The sequence below is a fragment of the Acartia tonsa genome, chromosome 2 (assembly GCF_053477335.1).
Source record: "Acartia tonsa isolate MP-2025a chromosome 2, ASM5347733v1, whole genome shotgun sequence".
Classification (NCBI taxonomy): Eukaryota; Metazoa; Arthropoda; class Copepoda; order Calanoida; family Acartiidae; genus Acartia; species Acartia tonsa.
The window spans coordinates 17191290-17214687 of record NC_137261.1 but is presented as its reverse complement, the minus strand read 5'-3'; the positions used below and the strand labels follow the sequence as shown (position 1 = coordinate 17214687).

The 23398-nt window shown below is 34.0% G+C and overlaps 1 protein-coding gene across 1 annotated transcript; it reads right to left on the bottom strand.

Annotated features, from left to right (window-relative positions):
- Positions 1–226: 226 nt before the first annotated feature.
- On the bottom strand, positions 227–22130 carry LOC145312728 (opsin-5-like). The gene is made up of 15 exons (XM_080151982.1): positions 22029–22130; positions 21494–21562; positions 20383–20449; positions 12904–12981; positions 11167–11254; positions 10505–10566; positions 10069–10122; positions 9125–9199; positions 8444–8534; positions 6987–7049; positions 4928–5027; positions 3020–3151; positions 1805–1869; positions 1250–1350; positions 227–1085 (listed from the first exon to the last, which is right to left on the bottom strand). Exons 1-15 carry the CDS (start codon positions 22110–22112, stop codon positions 1045–1047), a joined length of 1170 nt encoding a protein of 389 aa, XP_080008108.1. The 5' UTR covers positions 22113–22130; the 3' UTR covers positions 227–1044.
- Positions 22131–23398: the final 1268 nt, after the last annotated feature.

Here is a 23398-nt window from a genome sequence, read left to right as displayed (position 1 = left end):
TAAAATTTACCCCTACCCAACCATTTAGGAGGGGGTATTTACCCCCCCCAAAATAAAAAATCTCTAAGAAAAAAAATTTTACCCCTGGGGTAAATTTGGGGGGGGGGGGTAAAAAAAATTTGCGGCGCGCTTCGCGCGCCATTTTACCCCCACCCAAAACCCTTACCCCCCCCTTAAAAATTTTTTACCCCCCCCCAAAAAAAAAGCTTGGACGCCCCTGTCTTGGGGCATTATTATTTTTTAATTTGGGAGGTCATTTTTTTCTTTGGGCGTTTTTCATCGGAGGGTGGTGATGCCCTCCACCAAAATAAATATAAACCTTCGCAGGACCAATAATAAGAAGCTATATTGTAAATCAGCATCATATATAGGTCAAGCGGTTAGCAAGATCGTTTGGTACAGACAGATAGACATCCTATTACTTTTATATAACGAATAAAATAATACAATGTTCAGATTAAGTAATGACATAATGTGGACGTAAATATCAGATGAATTGGCCAAGAATACAATAAAGTGTGTAGCAGTTTAAACAGGGATCTTAAGGGATAAGCCAATGGACGATAATTGTAAATACATTTATAATGCTAAAAAATATACATGTAGATTAATAATATTGGTTGTAATGTTTGGACACTAATAGTTTGCAACTAACCAATTAAATCCATTATAGGTCCCCAAAGTTTTTGATTCAACAAATAGGATAACGTTTTAATAAAATTTTTGGTACCAGTGTAATTTACAGTTCAAAGTCACTTTCCTCCCTGAAAGCATTAATTCAGAGATTTGTTCCCTTTCATGAAATATCAACAAGAAATTATTAAACCGAAGCATATTTATCAGGGCTCGGCAGAGGCCCTAAAGCCGAGTGCAAGCCTCATAAAAATTGTCATATTATTACTTCAAAATTCAGCTGGATGTCTAAACCTGTTCTGAAACAGACAATTAATCATTTCAAGAACAAAATTTTTTTGGCACACAAGCGGGTTTATATATTTTTACAAGTCTTATGCGCGGCTGCCGAGCCCTGATCTTTATGAATATTTAACCGACGGCTGGTGTGAGCTCATTCTTTTCCTCCTGTTATAATGGATATATTATTACTTGAATGTTATACCACATTTTCATGTTCTCTAGTAAAGTAAAACTAGTAGCGGGCTAAAATAACTCCCCTCCTACTAAATGAAAACTGACGAATACTTTTCCCCTGTCATAATATCCAGGTATATTCTATATCCATTTTCCTGTTGTTGATCCTGTCCAGGTTGTGCCTGATCCTGCTGGTCCTTCTGGCAGGACATGGAGCCAAGTTCTATGGGCAAGCTTTCTGGGCTTCCACTCTGCAGATATCTAAAGTAATAATGAATCTATTATTTCTTGGATCTTACACCAGATTAACATGTTCACTAATAACGTAATCCTCCAGCTGGCTAAAATCACGATTCCATTTGTAGATTAAAAATATTGGGTAAAAAGTTTGGACACTACATGTCTGCAATCAATCAATCACGATTTAATAGAGTACACAAAGTTACATATAATCATAAAAATTTGGGGACTAGTGTAATTAAAAGCCATGTACCCTACCTCCCTACTGATACCTGTATCCAGCTTGAACTCTAGGGATATTCCACCAGACTATGGCTGCATTCAATTATAAAAACTTTGGGGACTAGCGTAATAAACAATGTACCCTCCCTCCCTGCTATATACCTGTATCCAGCTTGGACCCTTGGGATATTCCACCAGACTATGGCTCCATTCAATCATAAAACTTTGGGGACTCGTGTAAAATTTTGGGTACCTGTATCCAGCTTGGATTCTTGGGATATTCCACCAGACTATGGCTGCATTCAAGGCCGGAGATGCCTAAATAATAAATGATTTTACAGTATAGCTTAAAACCGGTTCTAATTCAGCAGATAATATTCCACCAGACTATGGCCGCATTCAATACTGAGGATGCCTAAAAATTAAATAAGGAAAAGTGGAATTATTTAGCCCCGACAGACCGAAGGCCCAATCTAACAAAATTTGTATTATTATTAAATTGGCTGTAATTCGATGCTAAACAAGATTTTTCAGTATGGCTAATTTTTTTATCCAGCGGAAATTATTCGGTTTCGAATCCATACCGGAAAATATCTTTCTACATTTCTAGCTGTATAAAATATAAGGCTCTAGATTAGATGTAATAAATAATATATATTGATTTGTATTTGGATAGCAATAAATCAACAACAATGGATTTATTGTTACATGGATCTTACACCAGATTATCATGTATTCTAAGAAAGTGAAACTTGTAGATGCATAAATCCACACTTTCCATCCCATATCCTCCCTTACTACTGAATGAATGAACTGACCAATAAATGATGTCCCTGTTAGCAACCTAGATTGATAAAAATTATCTCCTGTCATAATATCCACGTATATTTTAGAGAGAGAAAAAAAAGGGAGATGGGGAGAGAGAGAGAAAGAGAGATTAAGCTTCTTTAGAAAGACCACATGGATGAGACCACAATTTTCCGACAATTAAAATCTTACTACTTTATGTGATAGGTTATACCCTTGAATAAAAGTAAGAGGATGTGTGTGTTGGTGAAACACACACAAAGAAATAATGTTAACCGCTTGACCGTTATGACTATCTCTTAGAGGGAAGTTAAAAAAGGTTTTTCTTTTAACTATTTAAGGACGACAATCTACACCCTCAAAGATATCTTTCATTAAAAAAAAGAATCCAAGGTATGTATTTTCCAGAATGGCTTCGAATCTTATTAATATCCCCTGGATTAGAATCGGTTTTCAGACATTCTATAAAATCATGTACAGCATTGTATTATTGACATTATTCCCCGAATATTATAAAAAAATATAATAGTTTTTATTTTAATATCCGCGGAAATAGATTCTGTAATACGATGTGATAAATAACTTCAATTTTTGCTTTAACCTTCTAACTGTAAAAACAAAATTTAATACTTTTAGAATCAACTACCAATCAAATACTTACTTTGCAGACTAGAGGTGGTATGAGGGTGTAGTACAGGTTGAGGGAGGAGGGAGGAAACACCACAGTCCACAGAACCAGGATAGCATACGGTGTCCAGCATAACATTTGGGTTATAAACAGAATTCCACAGGCCTAGATATATAGAGAATAAGATAGGAGGAGGGGGGAAACACCACCGTCCACAGAACCAGGATAGCATACGGGGTACAGCATAACATTTGGGTTATAAACAGAATTCCACAGGCCTAGATACATAGAGAATAAGATAGTAGGGGGGGGGGGGGAGGGACACCACCGTCTACAGAACCAGGATAGCATACGGGGTCCAGCATAACATTTGGGTTATAAACAATATGCCACAGGCCTAGATATATACAGTATGACCCTCGAAAAAGTATTTTTAAGCATCTGCAGCCCTTATTTCTCAATGAATTATTAAAAAATGCATATGTCCTTGTTCTCCATAGTATTCCACGTAAGTAGATATAAAAATATTTTTTTTACCTCCATTAACACCAGAGATTTTTAGTGCTAAAGTTTTGAAAAAGTGACTGAGGAAAAAGTAACTTTTAACATGAAACGATTTTTTTAGCAAAATTAAGCAAGAAATCCTTTTATTTTTGTTACTAGAAGAAACTTTATACAAAAATGAAATAAAAAATTTAGTTTTTGAGTAAAAAGCATTTTTTTACACATATTTTTTGAGTCTTTTTAGTTTAATGATATTTTGAAAAACTTACTTATTAGGCAAAATTGTTTAAGATTAAAAAAACAAATAAATCTCTATGAATATAGCAGAAAAATTGTTTTTGTTTCACAATCCTAACTTTAATAACAAAAAAGTTATAAAGAAAATAAAAATAAAACATAATGATTTTTTAGTCTAAAAAGCTTAATTTACCCCCTATTAAATAATTGAGATGTCAGAAAAGTAGGCGGAGCAACTGTCATAATTAATCCTTTTCTATAAATAAGGGTTAATAAATAACATAAAATTTGCAAATAATCAATTCATTCAGTAGTATTTTTTGCCATTAAAAATTTATATTTTTTTGTGGAATAAAAAAGAAATATTTAGTTAACTTGTTTTTCTTTGTGTCTCATTATTCAGTTGCCAGAAAAACATAATATAACCATCCAAAAAATAAGAGAAACAAAAAAAAATTCTTTTTCTCAGTCACTTTTTCAAAACTTTAGCTCTAAAAATCTCCGGTGTTAATGGAGGTAAAAAAAATATTTTTATATCTACTTACGTGGAATACTATGGAGAACAAGGACATATGCATTTTTTAATAATTCATTGAGAAATAAGGGATGCAGATGCTTAAAAATACTTTTTCGAGGGTCATACTGTAGAGAATAAGATAGGGAGGGGGGGGGGGGGGAATACCACCGTCCACAGAACCAGAATAGCATACGGGGTCCAGCATAACATTTGGGTTATAAACAGTATGCCACAGGCCTAGATATATAGAGAATAAGATAGGGGGGGGGGGGGGGGATACCACCGTCCACAGAACCAGGATAGCATACGGGGTCCAGCATAACATTTGGGTTAAAAACAGAATTCCACAGGCCTAGATATAAAGAGAATAACAGTGATTCCTAATACATAAAGTATTAATTTTGGGAGAGGGAATATCCACCCTCCCGAGAGAAATCACCCCTTACCCCACCAATTTACTTTTTTACTTTTTCTTTTAATATGAAATTTGGGGGTGGGGGTCGAATTTCCCTCCCCCCTACCTTAGGTGCCTCTAGAGGCTTCTAGGGGGCGAATCTGCTAATAATTTCTAAATAGAACAAGGATAGCATGCTAAAGTTATTACCTATTTTACAACAAACTGAAATATAAATATAATACTTCTTAAAAATCACTAAACCTTTGAAGAATAAAAATCACGAAACCTTAGTTAGAGCTGTATGATGTTCAAGTTGAAGAATTTTCCATTTTTTGTTGTGTTCTTTCTCTTGGATCATTTGGGTGGATTTTATAAACATGTAAAACCTAAATAAAAGCTAGAAATAGGAGAAAAGCTACTGTAAACAATACGAAGAATCGCCCCATAAGGTGCGATGTTACGAAAGGGACTGTACCCCATTTATTTATTACATCGTATTATAGACAGCTTTCCGGGGAAATTAAAAGAAAAATATATAAAAATAAAACAAAACTGGCAATAATTCTATGATTTTTATTTTAATGTTTGTTGAAAATTGTCTGTAATAAGATGCTATGCATGATTTTTCAGTATCCAGCCGATATTAATCGGTTTCTGGAATAATATCTCGCCTTCTATTTAAAATACTGGCCCATCTGCGCCCCATGCATAAAGGGAAAGAAAGGCGAAATCCTAGCCTAAAACTATTCTCAGACTTAAATTTAAAAACAAGGATGACAACATCCATAAAAGCGAAGCACTGAAACGGTAGGAAAAACGGACATTAATACTTGTATAGTGTCTGAACTGAATAATCAGAATATAAAAGTATAAGATTTGAATCAAAATTGTAAGTAAATTTGTTGAAAAACTGCTTGATACAGGATAATGTTTATGGACATACTTACATCTTTAGAGCTTGATTATAGAGTTGCTTCGCTTAAAATATTGTTCTTTGTTGTCCCAGGAATCAATATACCAAATATCAGATCAAACGGATAATTAGATCATATAAAAATTTGTTGTTAAAAAAGTAGAAAAATCAACATGTTTAAAATAGACGTACGGACATTCTGGTAATGATTATAGAGTTGCTACGCTTTCTAAATCGTACCTAACTATTACAGGAATTACCATGCAAAATTTGAAATCGATAGGACAATTCTAACATGCCTAAATTAACGAAAAAAGCTAATTAAAAAAGTAAAAAAATCAACATGTTTAAAATGGACGTACGGACATTTTGGTAATGATTATAGAGTTGCTACGCTTTCTAAATCGTACCTAACTACTACAGAAATCACCATGCAAAGTTTGAAATCGATAGGACAATTCTAACATGCTTAAATTAACGAATAAAAGCTAACTATCTCGGACGGACGGACGGACGGACGGACGTACGGACGGACGGACGGACGGACGGACGGACCAACCCTAATTATAGAAAAGCTTCGCTTTTAATAAAATATTCCAAAACACCTACTAAGACCTTTAATAAAATTGAAAATTCAATCAGTGAAGTGATTATTTGAGATCTTAATAGACAAAAAAATCTTGATATCCTTATAATAAAGTAAAAAGATGTTTGTCTGTCTGTGTGTCTGTTTGTAACCGCTGAACCGATCGGATTCTTCTTAACAGGGTAGCTTCTCATAGGTCCCGGTAAGGTTTAAAACAATTTTGGGTGAGGGTTGTGGTACCGTCCTAGAAATCTCCCCTAGAAAAAAATTAACCCCCCCCAAAAAAAAAAAAAAAAAATATTTATATTTTTTTAACTAAAATTTAAAATGGGGGGAATACCCCTCCCCCTCCCCCCCAAAAAAATGGGTGCACTAAATCCAAAAACATGATCCAAAATATTCATACACATTAACGTTAGGTCTAACAACCCAAAAAACTATGTGAAGCTAGATCTCCCCTTTTCTATCCAAACTCCTGAGGTATTAGCTTTAAAAATACACCCATCAGACAACGAACTCTTTGATTGCATGACCTTTGTCTAGAAGTCGTTACTGTGGATGGTAATGAGTTGCGTCTGTTTTGGGCCAAGGCATTACCCTAACTCTAACTAATAATGTCGCGCACCTGATGCTGTGGGATAAATTTTTAACGTCTTTAGTTATGATGCGGTGTTAATTTGAAACTTGAGACTTTTTACAGAATATTGTTAGGTTTATAAAGTTGAGTGTTTGAACGCTTAAACCACTTATTTAAATCTACTTAAGGGGTAATTTTGTGTGTCATCAATAGGGACGAACATCAATTTATCAGCCATTGTCTTATCCCTTAAGGATTAAATTACTTACATGACAGAAACAGGTAGACCAAATCCAAACACAACAAGGTAAATCACGTAGGTGTTGTAATTTCTAAAATAAAAATTAATTTTAATTATTTTTTTTATTTCTTCATTTTGTTGACATAAAAACAAGGATGACAACATCCATAAAAGCGAAGCACTGAAACAGTAGGACAAACGGACATTAACACTTGTATAGTATCTGAACTGAAAAATCGGAACATAAATGTATAAATGTCGAATCAAAATTATAGGTAAATTTGTTGAAAAACTGCTTAAAAACAGGATAATGTTTATGGACATACTTACATTTTTGGACTTGATTATAGAGTTGCTTCGCTTAAAATATTGTTCTTTGTTGTCCCAGGAATCAATATACCAAAAATCAGATCAAACGGATAATTAAAACACTTAAAAATTTGTTGTTAAAAAAGTAGAAAAATCAACATGTTTAAAATGGACGTACGGACATTCTGGTAATGATTATAGAGTTGCTACGCTTTCTAAATCGTACCCAACTACTACAGGAATCATCATGCAAAGTTTGAAATCGATAGGACAATTCTAACATGCCTAAATTAACGAATAAAAGCTATCTATCTCGGACGGACGTACGGACGGACGGACGGACGGACGGACCGACCCTAATTATAGAAAAGCTTCGCTTTTAAAAAATCTTTATGTATATTTTAGAAAATTGAAAATTAAACCTTGTAAAATAAATTTTTTAGATGAAATGAAGCGAAAACAACAAAATATTCTCCTTTTTTGTCTAATTGTAATTCAAGTAGCAACTCTTGAAGTGTAGAAGAACTTGATACAACAAAAGCAGTGGCGTGCACAGTGATGTACCAGAGAGGTGTGAAACCATTAGGAGGATATTTTGATATATGGGGGAATCTATCACCCCTCTACACCCCACTACTGCACACCACTGTAGATAATCCTACAGGACCCTACCTGAAATTTCCATGCCAGAAGTCAATAGTGCACATGGTACCGCTAGGCTCCAGACCATATCTTAACACCCATCAACTACACTACACTATAGATAATCCTGTTGGATCTGGACCCTACCTGACATTTCTATGCCAGAAGTCAATAGTGCACATAGTACCGCTAGGCTCCAGCCCATATCGTAACACCGCTCTACACCTCCCTACAACACACCACTGTAGGAAATCCTACAGAATCAGGACTCTTCCTGAAATATCCATGCCAGAAGTCAATAGTACACATAGTACCGCTAGGCTCCAGACCATATCTTAACACCCCTCTACACCCCCGCCCCCCCTTACTGAACACCACTTTAGATAATCCTACAGAATCAGGACTCTACCTGAAATATCCATGCCAGAAGTCAATAGTACACATAGTACCGCTAGGCTCCAGACCATATCTTAACACCCCTCTACACCCCTTATGTACACGACTGTAGATAATTCTACAGGATGTTGACCCTACCTGAAATTTCCATGCCAGAAGTCAATTGTGCACATAGTACCACTAGGCTCCAGCCCATATCTTCCAAATACATCCATTAGTGGGGGCACTGCATAGTGTTATATGTTTCAATATTATTTTTTTTTTTTAACTTTGTTTTTAACAAAAAAATGTTTTGCATCACCCCTGGCCTCTTGGAGTCTTGACTTGTGATAAGTTTCTCTAAAAAGCCTAATAAATAGGTACAAGAATAATACCCGCGTATTAAACCAAAAACAAGAATGAGTTAAAGATTATCTTTGCATTTTAAAAACCAACTTATAACTTAACTTTAATATTAATAATAATAAATTTTTAATTGACAGTAAGAATTTCACGGAATTTAATCTTTTCTGATTATCTTGTTAAAATGAAATCATTTACTATAAATGTGCAAGAATAGATTTATTATTACTTGGAGCTTACACCAGATTATCAAGTCCTCTAACAATGTCAAATTTGTTGCTGGCTAAAATAACTATACCCCCATCCAAAACCCTTACCCCCTCCAATTATACTGTATGAACGAACTGACCAATCAACGAGTTCCATATTAGAAAGCTAAAATAGCGACAATTTCCCCCGTGGCATAATATCCACGTATTCTATATCCATTGGAAAGAAAAAGTCACAAAAGAAAAAATATTATTTGAACTGTTCCTGTAAAAAGTAGAATGACATGCCAGCAGACCAAAATCATTATTCCAACATTCTTTCTTGTCAATACTTGTCCCTTACCTAAATTAAATCTTATATAAAAGTAACAGGATTTTTTACTGTACAGAAGGATCTCGCTAACCGCTGAATCAAAATGTTTCTCCTTTACAGTGTAGCTTGTAAGGTTTATAAGTATATGGGGGTAGATCACCACTACCCTCCCAAGAGAAATACCCACAGAAAAAATGCTCCCCCACCCAAAAAAAGCAAAATCTTTACAAAATCTTAAAACTAAAATTAAAAGTGTGGAGCTCCATTGGTTGCAAAGTTTGGACTTTGCTAGTCCGAGAATCCAAAGTTTTCAGCCAACTAATGAGGAAAGTTCCAGAATGTCCATTTCATGATTTTTTGGATTCGCTACTTATGGATGTTGTCATCCTTGTTAAAAGCGAAGCTTTTCTATAATTAGGGTTGGTCCGTTGGTTGGTTCGTTAATTCAAACAGGTTAGAAAAGTCCTATCGATTGCAAACTTTGCATGCTAATTCTTATAACAGTTAGGTACTACTCTATAAACGCAGCAACTCTATAATCGTTACCAGAAAGTCCGAACGTCCATTTAAAACAAGCTGATTTTTTTCTTTTTTTGACAACAAATATGTTAAAATTATCCTATTCTTCTAATTTTTTTTAATACTGATTTTTATTACAACAAGGTATAGTGTTATAAGCGAAGCATCTCTATAATCAAATCCTAAAAACGTCAGTATGTCCTTAAACAGTAAAATAACTTTACTTATAATTTTGTATAGACATATGCATTAACATTCAGTTCAGTTTATTCAGTTCTGCTGACAATCAACAAGTGTTAATGTTCGTTTGTCCTGCTATTTCAGTGCTTCGCTGCATATGGATGTTGTCATCCTTGTTAAAATTAAACTTAAAGACTTACTTCTAATGGAAACAAATCTGTCTATGATCATGAGGCCCAGTGAAAAGATTACACCTTAAAAAGAATATGCAAAAATTTCAATAAAGAATGATAATTTTAAAAGTTTTTTATAAAGACAGATACTATATAACTTTGTTTGTACATCCGTTTGTCACTTCGTAATATTTACGCCTTATAGTGACGTAATATAACAATATTTTCTTCTTTGTTTATTGTTTGCTTTGACATATTTTTCTTAATCAACTTATAAGTCATTTCCAGTGATTTATTGACACTCACTGCTAAAAAGTTTAATGCACAGTCTATCCTTACATTAAATTGTCTTTATTTTATATTTCTATTTTGTTTGTCATAATGTAAATTACTTATTTATTTGTTATAATTTAATTAAGCTTTTTAGTGCTGCTCATGAAAAAACACAATTTTAAATTCCTACCAATTCCAATAGTAAATCCAGCCATAGCATACATCTGACATCCAAAATCTCCCCATAACCACCTGTATAATGGATTTATTATTACTTGGATATTACACCAGATTATCATGACAATTCCAATAGTAAATCCAGCCATAGCGTACATCTGACATCCAAGATCACCCCACAACCACCTGTACAATAGATTTATTTATAACTTGGATATTACACCAGATTATCATGTACTCTAACAATTCCAATAGTAAATCCAGCCATAGCGTACATCTGACATCCAAAATCTCCCCATAACCAATTGTATAAAAAATTTAATCTTTATCATATAAAAGTAACAGGATTTGTGTGTGTCTGTCTCTGTACCGAAGGATATCCCTATCGGTTGGACTGATATTGTTCTCCTTTACAATGTAGCTTTCTATAGTTCCTGGAAAGGTTTATATAACTATTTGGGTAGTTGGTACCCCTAAAAAAAGATAAACAAAAAATATTTGAAAGTTTCGCTAGATGCCTCTGGGGGCGTAGCCACTAGTAATAGATATACTTGCATGTTGCATATTTATAGGATGCTAGGTTTCGTGATGATTCGTTTTAAACAATAAAGTATTTTGGGTTTCAAACTAGGCACAACTATTAGCATCCAAAAGTATATGCAATATTTTCCTTACCTGGCGGCAAATGAGCTACTAGCAGAGAATGGGAACTGGAAGATGCACATGAACAGGTTGGCCAGCAGGAAGTTCAACAGCAGGATTCCTGAGGTAATAAATCAATTTTCAGTATGGCTTCGAAACTGATTAATATCTGCTGGATTAGAACCGGTAAGATAGTTTTTCAAGAATATTAGAATAAAATCATAAAATCTATGATATGATGCAATAAATAACTTTGCCAGTATGGCTTGGAAACCGATTACTATCCACTGGACAAGTGGTGATTCTCGGCCATACTGAAAAATCATAGCAAACTTATAAGATTAATTCCAATTTAGTCGGCTTGATAGTGCCGAAGGCCCAGCCCACAGAACTGATTTTAATGTTATGATTTTTTTTATTCGTGGAAAATGTCTATAAAAATAAATGTTCAGAGTTTCAAGGAAAAATTAAAAAGGATTAAAATATGTTTAATGTTAAATAAACTTACAACTTTAAATATAATTAAGTTTGTTAACTACATTTAATACAACAAATACATCATTTCTAAATTAAATATATTTGTAGAGATCAAAAGCAAAAATAAGCTCAACCTTTTTTAACAAGTGAATATTTTAGAAAAAGGTTTTTGCAATGAAATGATTTAGGGTTTTTATTTAAAATGTTAGATAGCATTGTTTTGTGTTTTTAGGTTTGCAGAAAATCTATGTATCCTTATAATAAAGTAAAGGATGTCTGTCTGTTTATTTGTTTGTTTGTCTCTACCGAAAGATCTCGCTAATCGCTGAACCGATCGGATTCGCCTTAACAGGGTAGCTTCTGGAAGGTTTATAACTATTTTTGAGGAGGGTACCACCACTCTCCTCAGAGAAATCGACAAAAATAAAAAAACGCTATCATCTATCGTCGAAAAAATATTTTGGTAAATAGCTGATTTTAAAATAGATTGAAAGAAACAATTTTATGTGTCCCTAGAAGCCTCTAGGGGCGTAACCGCTAGTCTATAGATAAAACAAATGTGGATGTTGTTGCAGGGGATTTTTTCTTAATTAAGGTTGCTAATATAGTCCTCAAATATTGGTCAAAAGTTCCATCATGGTTAGTGGAGGGGATGGGGTAAAGTCATTATATCAGCCAGCTGGGAGAAACATTTAATGAGGGTATGCGAGAATCTCTGATAATATCCACGTAATTTCTATCTATATTCTATAAATGCAGCATTTTAAGGTAAGGTGTACCAATTGATGTATAATAACTTGGATTTTGCACCAGATTTTCATGAAATCTAATAAAGTGATGCTGGCAACTGGCTAAAAAAACGATACCACCCATTCACTCACTTCTCCTATCTCCTTCCCTCCTGCTAGATGAACGAATTGGCCAATAAATAAGCAAGCTAAATTGATGACAAATTTTTCCCTGTCAATATATCCATGTATATACTATATCCATTACCTGACGGATCCAGGAGATATTGATGGAGCCTGAGATGCAGAGAAATCAAGGATCTGTGTGCCCCTGTCAATATATCAATTTATATCCTATATCCATTACCTGATGGATCCAGAAGATATTGATGGAGCCTGAGATGCAGTGAAATCAAGGATCTGTGTGCCACTGTCAATATATCCATGTATATACTATATCCATTACCTAATGGATCCAGAAGATATTGATGGAGCCTGAGATGCAGAGAAATCAAGGATCTGTGTGCCACTGTCAATATATCCATGTATATACTATATCCATTACCTGTTGGATCCAGGAGATATTGATGGAGCCTGAGATGCAGAGAAATCAAAGACCCGTGTGCCACTGTTCCAAGCAGACCTGTAAAAAAAACAAGGGTTATAACATGTTTTAAATGTTCGTACGTACTTTCTAGGGGAAAATTAGATACGCTTCCTAATTCATACCTGTTTACAGAAATTATCCTGTATAAATTATAATATAGTTTATAAGTGCAATTTTTTCATTGTTTCTGTACTTTAAATGTTTTTCAAAGAATATGCAAATGCACGACAAAAATCATTTTATTGAACAAATATGATAAATAATAATGCCTTTTTGCAATAGAGAATCTGCTGAAAAAAATAAAGTTCATAAACATATTTACATATTCAAATTCCTACAATATTTGAAAACAAAATTATTCATGATTTAAAGTTTTATAATTACATTACATTTATGGGATCTACTGCAGTTCATGGTAAAATATTGCTGGTAACGAATATTGCTAAAAATTTATGAATTTTAAAGGCTGCTAGCTGCCAAACGGCTGAACGTACAGATCATACCCGCACACCATTTTAAGCGGCATAAGGAGGCCTACAAATAATCTGGAATAGCAAAGATCCAATGATCCACAGGGAAAGCTTCACTGAAGAAAAACCGCGTAAAATAGGTCTTTTTCGCGCATTTCTCTGCATTGCAAGATAAATATGCATTACTGATTTATGGCTATTCCAGATTATTTGTAGGCCTTTTTATGCCGCTTAAAACTATGTGCGGGCATGATCTGTACGTTCAGCCGTTTGGCAGCTAGCAGCCTTTAAAATTCATAATTTTTTAGCAATATTCGTTACCAGCAATATTTTACCGTGAACTGCAGTAGATCCCATTTATGTAAACTTAATAAATTTTTATCAAAGTAGTCAAATTATTCGATAATGATTTAAAATCAAATTATTCTTTTTATTTCAAACATTTTAATCCCCCCCCCCCCCCTAGTTTTTATCTTGTAATTTTTCACCCATAAGCTGAGGTGGTGTATACATCCCCTAGCAAAAACTTAAGGGGGGAGGAGAAACCCTCTTCAGCCACCTTGATAGGGGTCTTGACAACCTGATAATCTACCCCCATCCCCACAAAAAAAAAACAGCAACATTTGGGGGGGGGGGGGGGTAAGAAGTTGAATAACTCCATCCTCAGAATTAAGGGGTGTGTCAATAAAAAATTAGCTATCCATTTCACAAAGCTTTGGCGTTATCATACTATAACCCCCCTCTTGCTGTCTCTTTTCAACCCCCCTCGATTTTGGTTCAAGGGGGTATCAATGTATTTAGTTGAGCTTCATCCCGCCACCCTTGGCATGACCCTGTGCACGCCCTTGGTACAAAGCTCACATCTATAGTTGGAAGCAAAGTATCTCTTAAATGGCTAGCTAAGTTTTGCTTTATAGGCAAACTTAGAATAGGATTTGGTTTTAGGCAATTATACAATAATTAAGGCACTACATGCTAGGTTGCAGCCGTTAGCTGATGCCGGATATTGAAGTAGTCAAAAAAAAATTCTTCAGAAAAATTGGCTGCCGTTTAGCCGTCGACTGCCTGCTGGCAGCTGCCAAGTACAGCTGCCGCCTCCAAAAATCATGTTTTGAAATTTTAAAAAATATAAACGTTTTAGGAAATAAATAATTTTCTACCTTCAAAAAAAAAAAATTACAGCCATTTAAAATTTAAAAAGTAGGGATTTTTGTTGTATAAAATAAAAGATTATATTGCCGTATATCCAGCCAGATTGTTTCAAAATCCGGCATCTGGCCAAACCGGATAACTGGCCCAACCCTAGTTAATAAAAAAGTGATTCTAAAGAAAAATTAGGCCATTGTTTTCTAATCAATAAGACTGTCAACAAAAGATATAAAATGATAAATTGTGGATATATTCTTATGAAAATAAAATAAGAAAGAATCCTTTACAAACTACTGACGAGTTTTACAGGGATCTAAAGGATTAAGACAATGGCTAATAAATAGATACTTTTTTAACTTCAATAGAAATAGCTGTAGCAGTAAAAAACTGGATATTGTACATCATCTTGCCCAGATCTACATTTGTGAACAGGAGAAATTTAAAAAGTTAGTATTAATTGTACCAAAATTGAGTACGATCGTACCTCTTGTTTAGCTTGTACCAATATTTTACAAGAACATGTTTTGAATCGTACGAGAAGTTGGCTGGGAAAATAAAAGTAAACTTCTTAACTTCAATAGAAATAGTTGCAGCACTGAGAAACTAAAAATAGTGCATCATCTTGCCCAGATCTATGTCTGCAAAACTAAAAATTTGGGAATTTTATTCAGACTATTCATACAAAACTATTAGGATCGAACCTCTCATATATTTAGTATTAATCTTAAAGGTACTACTAGAACTGGTTTTTAAATGTACATGTAGGTAGACAAAAACGTGTTTTGAATTGTATGAGCACGTAGCTGGGAAAATAAAAGTATATTTTTCTTAACTTCAATTGAAATAGTTGCAGCAGAGAGAAACTGAATGTAGTACATCATCTTGCCCAGATCTATGTCTGGGTACAGAGAATACCAGCTGTGGTCACTGTCACCCAACATTTTTATCTAGTCAACATTTTATATATACAATTTAGACATAGTCACATATTGCTCGAAATTCTTTTTTGAATTTCTGCTAACCTAAAAAGTTACTTAGGGTCCAAGGGGGTGTGGGGGGGGGGGGGGGGTAGAGCGATGTTTTCTCATCTAAAACTTTGATAACTCTCATTTTACCCTTTATATTGTTTGAAAATACATTAACCCCCCCCCCCCTCAAACCTTCAAAACCTCTCAATTTACCCCTCTCAAAATAAAAGTTATTTTGTGTTTCTGCGTTAAAGTGTCAACAAAGCCAATATTGTCCTGTTGTGACGTCATAAATTTTAGGATAGGAGAAAGGGAGGGGGGGAAAAAATCTTTTCAAAAAAGATGGGAGAAATGGGGTTCTCCTTTCTCGTTTCCTTTCCCTTTCTCAAAATTTATGATGTCACAACAGGATAATATGGGCTTTGTCTAAAGTGACAAGTGTGAACAGATAATTTGGCAACATCAATTATCACTTAATGATAATTTATTTATGTATTTTACTAAAAAAGACCGAAAAAATATCCAAATTTAAAGAAAATAGTATTGCTATGTATTTAACAATGCATTAAAGTAAGGAAATCAGGGCTCGGTAGCCGCGGCTAAGCCTCAAAACTACCCCTGTTGGATGCTTTACATTTTTTTTAAAAAAGGGAATGCTATATTTAGGTGAGGTTTAGACATCCAGTTGATTTTTAAAATGTAAAAGGATGATGATACATGTGGTTGTCGCACGGCTGCAGAGCCTTGAAAGAAATACTTCACAGGTTTTATTTTGCACAATTTGACACTCAGTAGCTTAAATTTAAATTATGTGAGATTGAATCGAATGGGGAAAAAGTTAATTGCAATAACCTAACTTTTCCTAACTGTTATTATAAGAAGACAAAGAAAGTCCCTCAATGACATCATAAAAATGAGGGATGAGGAGTGGGAAAGAACACCCCTAAAAAGAGATAGATAATGCCTTTTTATAGAGACTTCGCCTGTAACGTCTAGGGGATTCGCCTTAAAAGATGTATGGGGTTAATTTACATATTCAAGCTACACTGCCATGCATAAATAAAGTCCATTCACAGTTGAAAAAAGTATCAACATAATCATTTTTAAAGAGCAGAGGTGGATTCTTAAAAAAATATGCCCCACTATTCGCTTAGTGGGGCAAAATTGTTTTTGTGAAAAATCCACCAAAATCACATTAAAAATCTACAAAAATTAAACAAAATCATAGAAGGGTTATTAACATAAGATTTTATTTAATTTTTGTAGATTTTTTTATGTGATTTTAGAGGATTTTTCTCGAAAACAATTTTGCCCCACAAACCGATTAGTATCTGATTCTGATTATCTCTGAATTGTTTGTACTTTTCAGGGTAGCTTAAAAATTTTCTTTACTCTGTCCCCCTTAATAACAACCCGTTCCTAGAGGCTAGGACGGAGCATCTAATATATCCTTATAATAAAGTAAAAGGATGATTGTCTGTGTGTCTGTTTGTACCGAAGGATCTCGCTAACCGCAGAACCTATCGGGTTCTCCCTAACAGTGTAGCTTCTCATAGGTCCTGGGATGGTTTATATTTTGGGGGAGGGTAACGCCACTAAAAAAATACCCCCCCCCCCAAAAAAAAAAAAAAAATATTTGCCCCCCCCCCCCCACCAAAACAATAATTTTTAAAACTTTTTCTTTAAAAATCTAAAATAAGAAATTGGGTTATCAAATTCGACTTCCCCCTTCTCAAGTACCCCTAGATGCGGGGGCGTAACCGCTAGTATGTTTATAAATACTTTACAAACATCATATTGATCTTAATATAAATTTTTTACATCAAATTGAGACATGAATCTCAAGGAATAAGATAATGGACGATAAATTAATCTACATTCTCATTAATAATAAACAAAATAAACCCTTCATTATATACAAATTATTGGTTGAAAGTTTTTGATATTGATAGTTTCGAAGTGCCCAAAGTTTTTATTTCAAATCTTTGGGTACCAGTATGATATACAATACGCAAAGTCCTCCCCCCTCTTTCTGAGTATTTATAGAATAATATAATTTGATTATATACAAATAATTAACAACTCAATCTAATACATAAGTTAATTATCACATTGTATTATAGACAGCTTTCCTCGGATATAAAAGAAAATCTTTTAAAGATATTTGTTGAAAATTGTTTGTAATACGATGCTATACATGACTTTTTAGTATGGCCTAGAACCAGTCTTAATCTAGCGGATATTAATCGATTTCGTAGCCATACAGGAAAATATCTGCTATAATATATATATATCCTATCCTATTATATAAAGTAGTAAGCGTTTTTTGTCTGTCCCGAAGGATCTCACTAACCGCTGAACCGATATAGTTCTCCTTTACAGTGAAGCTTCTTATAGTTCATGGAAAGGTTTTAAACTATTTTTGAGGAGGGTGTCTTTACCCCCCTCCCCCCCCAAAAAAAAACTCTTTTGAAACTTAAATTTAAAATTGGATGAGGTCGACTTTTCCCCCTCCTACCTTAAGTGCCCCTAGAGGCTTCTAGGGGGCGTAGCCGCTAGTATAATATAAGAAGTTATTTAATCAAAATATTTCGTAAGTAACAAATCTTAAGAGTAAACGTAAACTAAAAGTTTGGTCGTTGCCAATGTGTCTCTGAAAGAGTCTCCGAAGTATATCCTCCTAGCCATATCTGTTCACTACTATTCCGTCCTCTTATATATATACTCATATTATGCTCAACTTCTCTCTGTCTTCTACATTTTTTTTATATTTTTACGTTGATAAAAGGATCAAAATATCTATATATAGCGAAGTATGTAAATACTAAACAATATCAAACATTATTGAAGATTAAGATTAAGATTCTCTTTCGATTTCAAGAGATCATTTAGAGAAGTTATTCAACTGACAACCAAACCTTTGATCACATGACCTTTGTCTGGAAGTCTTAACTGTGAACTAGGGTTGGGCCGGATATCTGGCCAACGCTCGATATCCGGCAAATTACCGGATAGTTTTAATATCCGGTAACCGGCCGGATATCGAAAATGGCCGGATATCCGGCCCACCCCTACTGTGAACGGTAATGAATTACGCCTTTTTATGGGCCAAGGCATTTCCCCCTACTCACACTATTAGTGTAACGTACCAGAATTAACAGAAGTAGGTATAATTTTTTATATTTTTATTATGACGCGGTGTGGAAATTTTGACTGTGTTGCTCGCACTTATAATTCTACTTATGCAACTTTGTATTAGAACACAGGTTAAAAGAAACAGATTTCACCCAGAGAAAGAAGAGAGAGAAAGAGAGAGAGAGAGAGAGAGAGAGAGAGAGAGAGAGAGAGAGAGAGAGAGAGAGAGAGAGAGAGAGAAACAGAGAGAGAGAAAGGTATTCTTTACGTATGTAATATATTCAATATAGATATGGGTAAATATCTGTTGCATTAGATATTACAGAGCTATGCTATATTTTCTATAATTCGATAAAATAAAGATGCATTCAGGGACGTCAAAGCTTTTCATTTTTAGGGGGGAAAAGTAGATTTAACTGTTTTAGTGGGTTAATCTAATGCATTTTTAAGATTTCGAGGAGAGTAAAAAGAGGGGTTTTCCATTTTAGCTACACCCTTGAATGTCTATGCCCTTAAATGAGGTTTTTCTCGCTCTCAAGTTTTTTTATAAGCTTCGAAAAACCATATGCATGCCACTGATTTGCCCTAATTGTTCGATATGTAAAGTAATAATCGATATATTTCTTGGATGTTGCGTCAAATTTTCATGTAAAGTGATTCTTGCAGCTGACTAAAATAATCCCCATCTATTGGATAATGAATTGTCCAATAAATGAGATACATATTAGCAAGCCAAATTGACGACAAATTTTCCCCTGTCAATATATCCACATATATACTATATCCACTTATACATATAATTTATATTTAATTTGAATAAAAGAATACCACTTCAATTCAAAGCATTTGATGTTAGATGAAAAATAAATGTATGTTTTTACTCTCATTTATTCTATTACAACAAATATGTATGTTAATAATACCTTCTTTATTAGTTGTTATTTCTTTTGTTAAGAGCGAAGCTTTTCTATAATTAGGTTTGCACAGTTAGTCCTCCATCGCAGTTAGCTCTTTTCATTATTTTTATATATGTTAGAATTGTCGAATAGATTTCAAACTTTGCAAGATGTTTCCTATAACAGTTAGGTACAATTTAAAAAGTGTAGCAAATCTATATCGTAAGTTTAAGAATATAAAAAAGCTAAACCTGTACCCAGTATGATAAGACCCACAGTAATATGTGTAATTCTTTCTACTTGTGCAAATATGTAGACACACACACACACACACACATACAGACACACATCCTGATACTTTTATTTAAGAATATAAAAACCCTAACCTGTTCCTTTTATGATAAGACCCACAGTAATATGTGTAATCCTTTCTACTGGTCAAATATGTAGACACACTCACACACACACACACACACACACACACACACACACATACAGACACACATCCTGATACTTTAATGCAAGGATATAAAAAAACCTAACCTGTTCCTAGTATGATAAGACCCACAGTAATATGTGTAATTCTTTCTACTGGTGCAAATATGTAGACACACACACACACACAGACACACACAGACACACACACACACATCCTGATACTTTTATTTAAGAATATAAAAACCTAACCTGTTCCTAGTATGATAAGACCCACAGTAATATGTGTAATTCTTTCTACTGGTGCAAATATGTAGACACACACACACACACAAACACAGACACAGATCCTGATACTTTTATTTGAGTATAAAAAAACCTAACCTGTTCCCAAAATGATAAGACCCACAGTAATATGTGTAATTCTCTCTACTGGTGCAAATTTGGCCACCTGATAATACAATGGATTTATTATTACTTGGATCTTACACCAGATTTTTCTGTACTCTAATAAAGTTTGGAACTTGTAGCTGGCTAAAATAACGATTCTCCCCAAAAACATTCGTCATTCGTGGATATATTGACAGGGGAAAATTTGTCGTCAATTTATATTGCTAAAATGGTCCTAATTTATTGGACAGTTAATTCATACATAAGGAAGGGAAGGGATGGGTAAAGGGGCTGGAAAATGGTTATTATATCCAAGTAATAATATATACATAGATTCTTGTTTGTTACATAATTTTAATTGCTCTCTTCGGGGTTTTACAGCAATTTTAATCTAAAGTTTGATGAAAACAATCTCATTTATTGTCCTTCATAAAAAGTAAAACATTTTTACAAATTAAACAGAGGTGGATTCTTAAAAAACTTTTTGGCTCACTGGCTCACTAAAATTAGTAAGCCTCGCTTGAAAATTGTGATTAAATCCTACAAAATCGCATAAAAAATCTAAAAAAATTAAATAAAATCATAAAAGGGTTATTAAAACAAGATTTTGTTGAATTTTGGAGGATTTTTCACCAATAAAATTTAGCGAGCCTCACTGATTTTAGTGAGCCAGTGAACCAAAAAGTTTTTTTTTCAGAATCCACCTCAGTTTACACATTTAGTTTTTTTCTAAGAAGGGGGTGCGAGCATTGACTTGTTGTTGGAATCATAGCTTTTGAATTTTCAAAAAATTCTATTTTATATTCTCATTTCATGAATCATTACTGTTCTAGCTATTCAAAAGTATTTTTATTGTAAATAGTGGTTGTGCCCCTGGCATCAAGGGGCTCTATCTAAAACGTGGAACAGAAAGATGCAGAAAAATAGCCAAAAAACTTACTTAGACTTAAATCTAAAACAAGACAGCCTAAAACCATCCCATGAACTAGGAGAAGCTTCTCTTAAAAAGAGAACTTGATCAGTTCAGTAGTTATTGAATTTTTAAGATTCAGACATATATGTACCTTAAAGAATAGGATATTCAATTGAATGATATTCTCAATACCTGTGATGGCAGCAGTGGATCATAACCCCATCTGTTCATCAGGTTTAGCATGTGATTATCTGCTGTCACCTAAAAAAATTCATACTATTTAACCATTAACTGTGTAAGGAGGTTAGGTTATATAGAGTACATCTCACACTTACCTCATCACACATGGACTGATCCCTGGCAGGACAAGAAGCTCCACACACATCATTACAGAGTTAGGTTAGGTTATATAGAGTACATCTTACACTTACCTCATCACACATGGACTGATCCCTGGCAGGACAAGAGGCTCCACACACATCTTTACAGACAGAGTTAGGTTAGGTTATATAGAGTACATCTCACACTTACCTCATCACACATGGACTGATCCCTGGCAGGACAAGAAGCTCCACACACATCATTACAGAGTTAGGTTAGGTTATATAGAGTACATCTCACACTTACCTCATCACACATGGACTGATTCCTGGCAGGACAAGTAGCTCCACACACATCTTTACAAACATAGTTAGGTTAGGTTATTTAGAGTACAACTCACACTTACCTCATCACACATGGACTGATCCCTGGCAGGACAAGAGGCTCCACAAACATCTTTACAAACATTGTCCTCTTCAAACCAATCCATTTTCAAGATATCTTTACACAATCTGAAATTACAATATTTTTTGGTGGGTGTGGGTTTAGGTTCAGTTGTCTTTACACTCCCTTCCTCAGAAAAATAGCATAAAACCTAGAAAATTTATAACTTTGAATGTACTTATGTAATACTGACTTATACAATCTATGTTACGTTTTTTAAGATATTTTTTTACAAGTTAAAAGATATTTTTGACATAATGCATACATATTTATAGCATTGTTTTGTAAACAGTTTTCTGTTGATAATAAAAACTTATAGAAAAGTTTCCTGTTTTGTTATCCTCTTGAGGGCCAAACTATTTAGGCTTAAAACCAGTTTGAATCCAGCTGAAAGTAATCAGAATCGTAGCTATTCTGAAAAATCTTACTTATTAATAAAAAATATTTAATTAAATATATATTAAGAAATTAAGTATACTTGAATGACATATTATGTAATAAGCACTAACTAAGTAAGCCTACTGAACAGTTGAGAAATAAAGAGAAAAGACAAAATCAATAAGTTTAGTATAATGGATTTATTATTACTTGGATTTTACACCAGATATTCATATGCTCTAATAAAGTGAAACTCGCAGCAGACTTTCCCTACATACACCCCCTTTACCCAATCCCTTCCCCTTCTACTAGATGAACGAACTGACCTATAAATGAGTTCTATGGTAGCAACCTAAATTGATGACAATTTTCCCTGTCATAATATCCACGTATTATATATCCATTTCAGTATGCAGGTATACAGGGATAGACAATTCAAGAAAATTAAAATCACCACCAAAAAAATTAGCTTCATATTATTGTAGAATTGTTATTTATCGCATCGAATAATAGACAGCATTCCACGGATATTAAAGTAAAAATACAAGATTAAAACCAGGCCCCAGGCTAACGAAACAGGTATTGATTTTATGATTTTTATTTTAATATTCGTGGAAAATTGTCTGTAATACGATGTTATACATGATTTTTTAGAAGGGCTTAGAACCAGTTATAATCCAGGTATTTATAATTAATCGGTTTCGAAGCCATATATACTGGACAAATGTATATATGGATTTTTGTATAACAACTTAGAAAAAGATCCTTGTAGTAGATTAAAAGAAGCTAATATAGCCAACTTATTATAACTATCAAACTATTTAATTACACGACCTTTGACTGGAAGTCTAGTAATGTACATGGTAAAAGGTTGCGCCTGTATTTGGCTAAGACATTCTCTTGTCAAACTATTGATTTTTGACACCATATAGGTAGAAATAACATTGGTATATG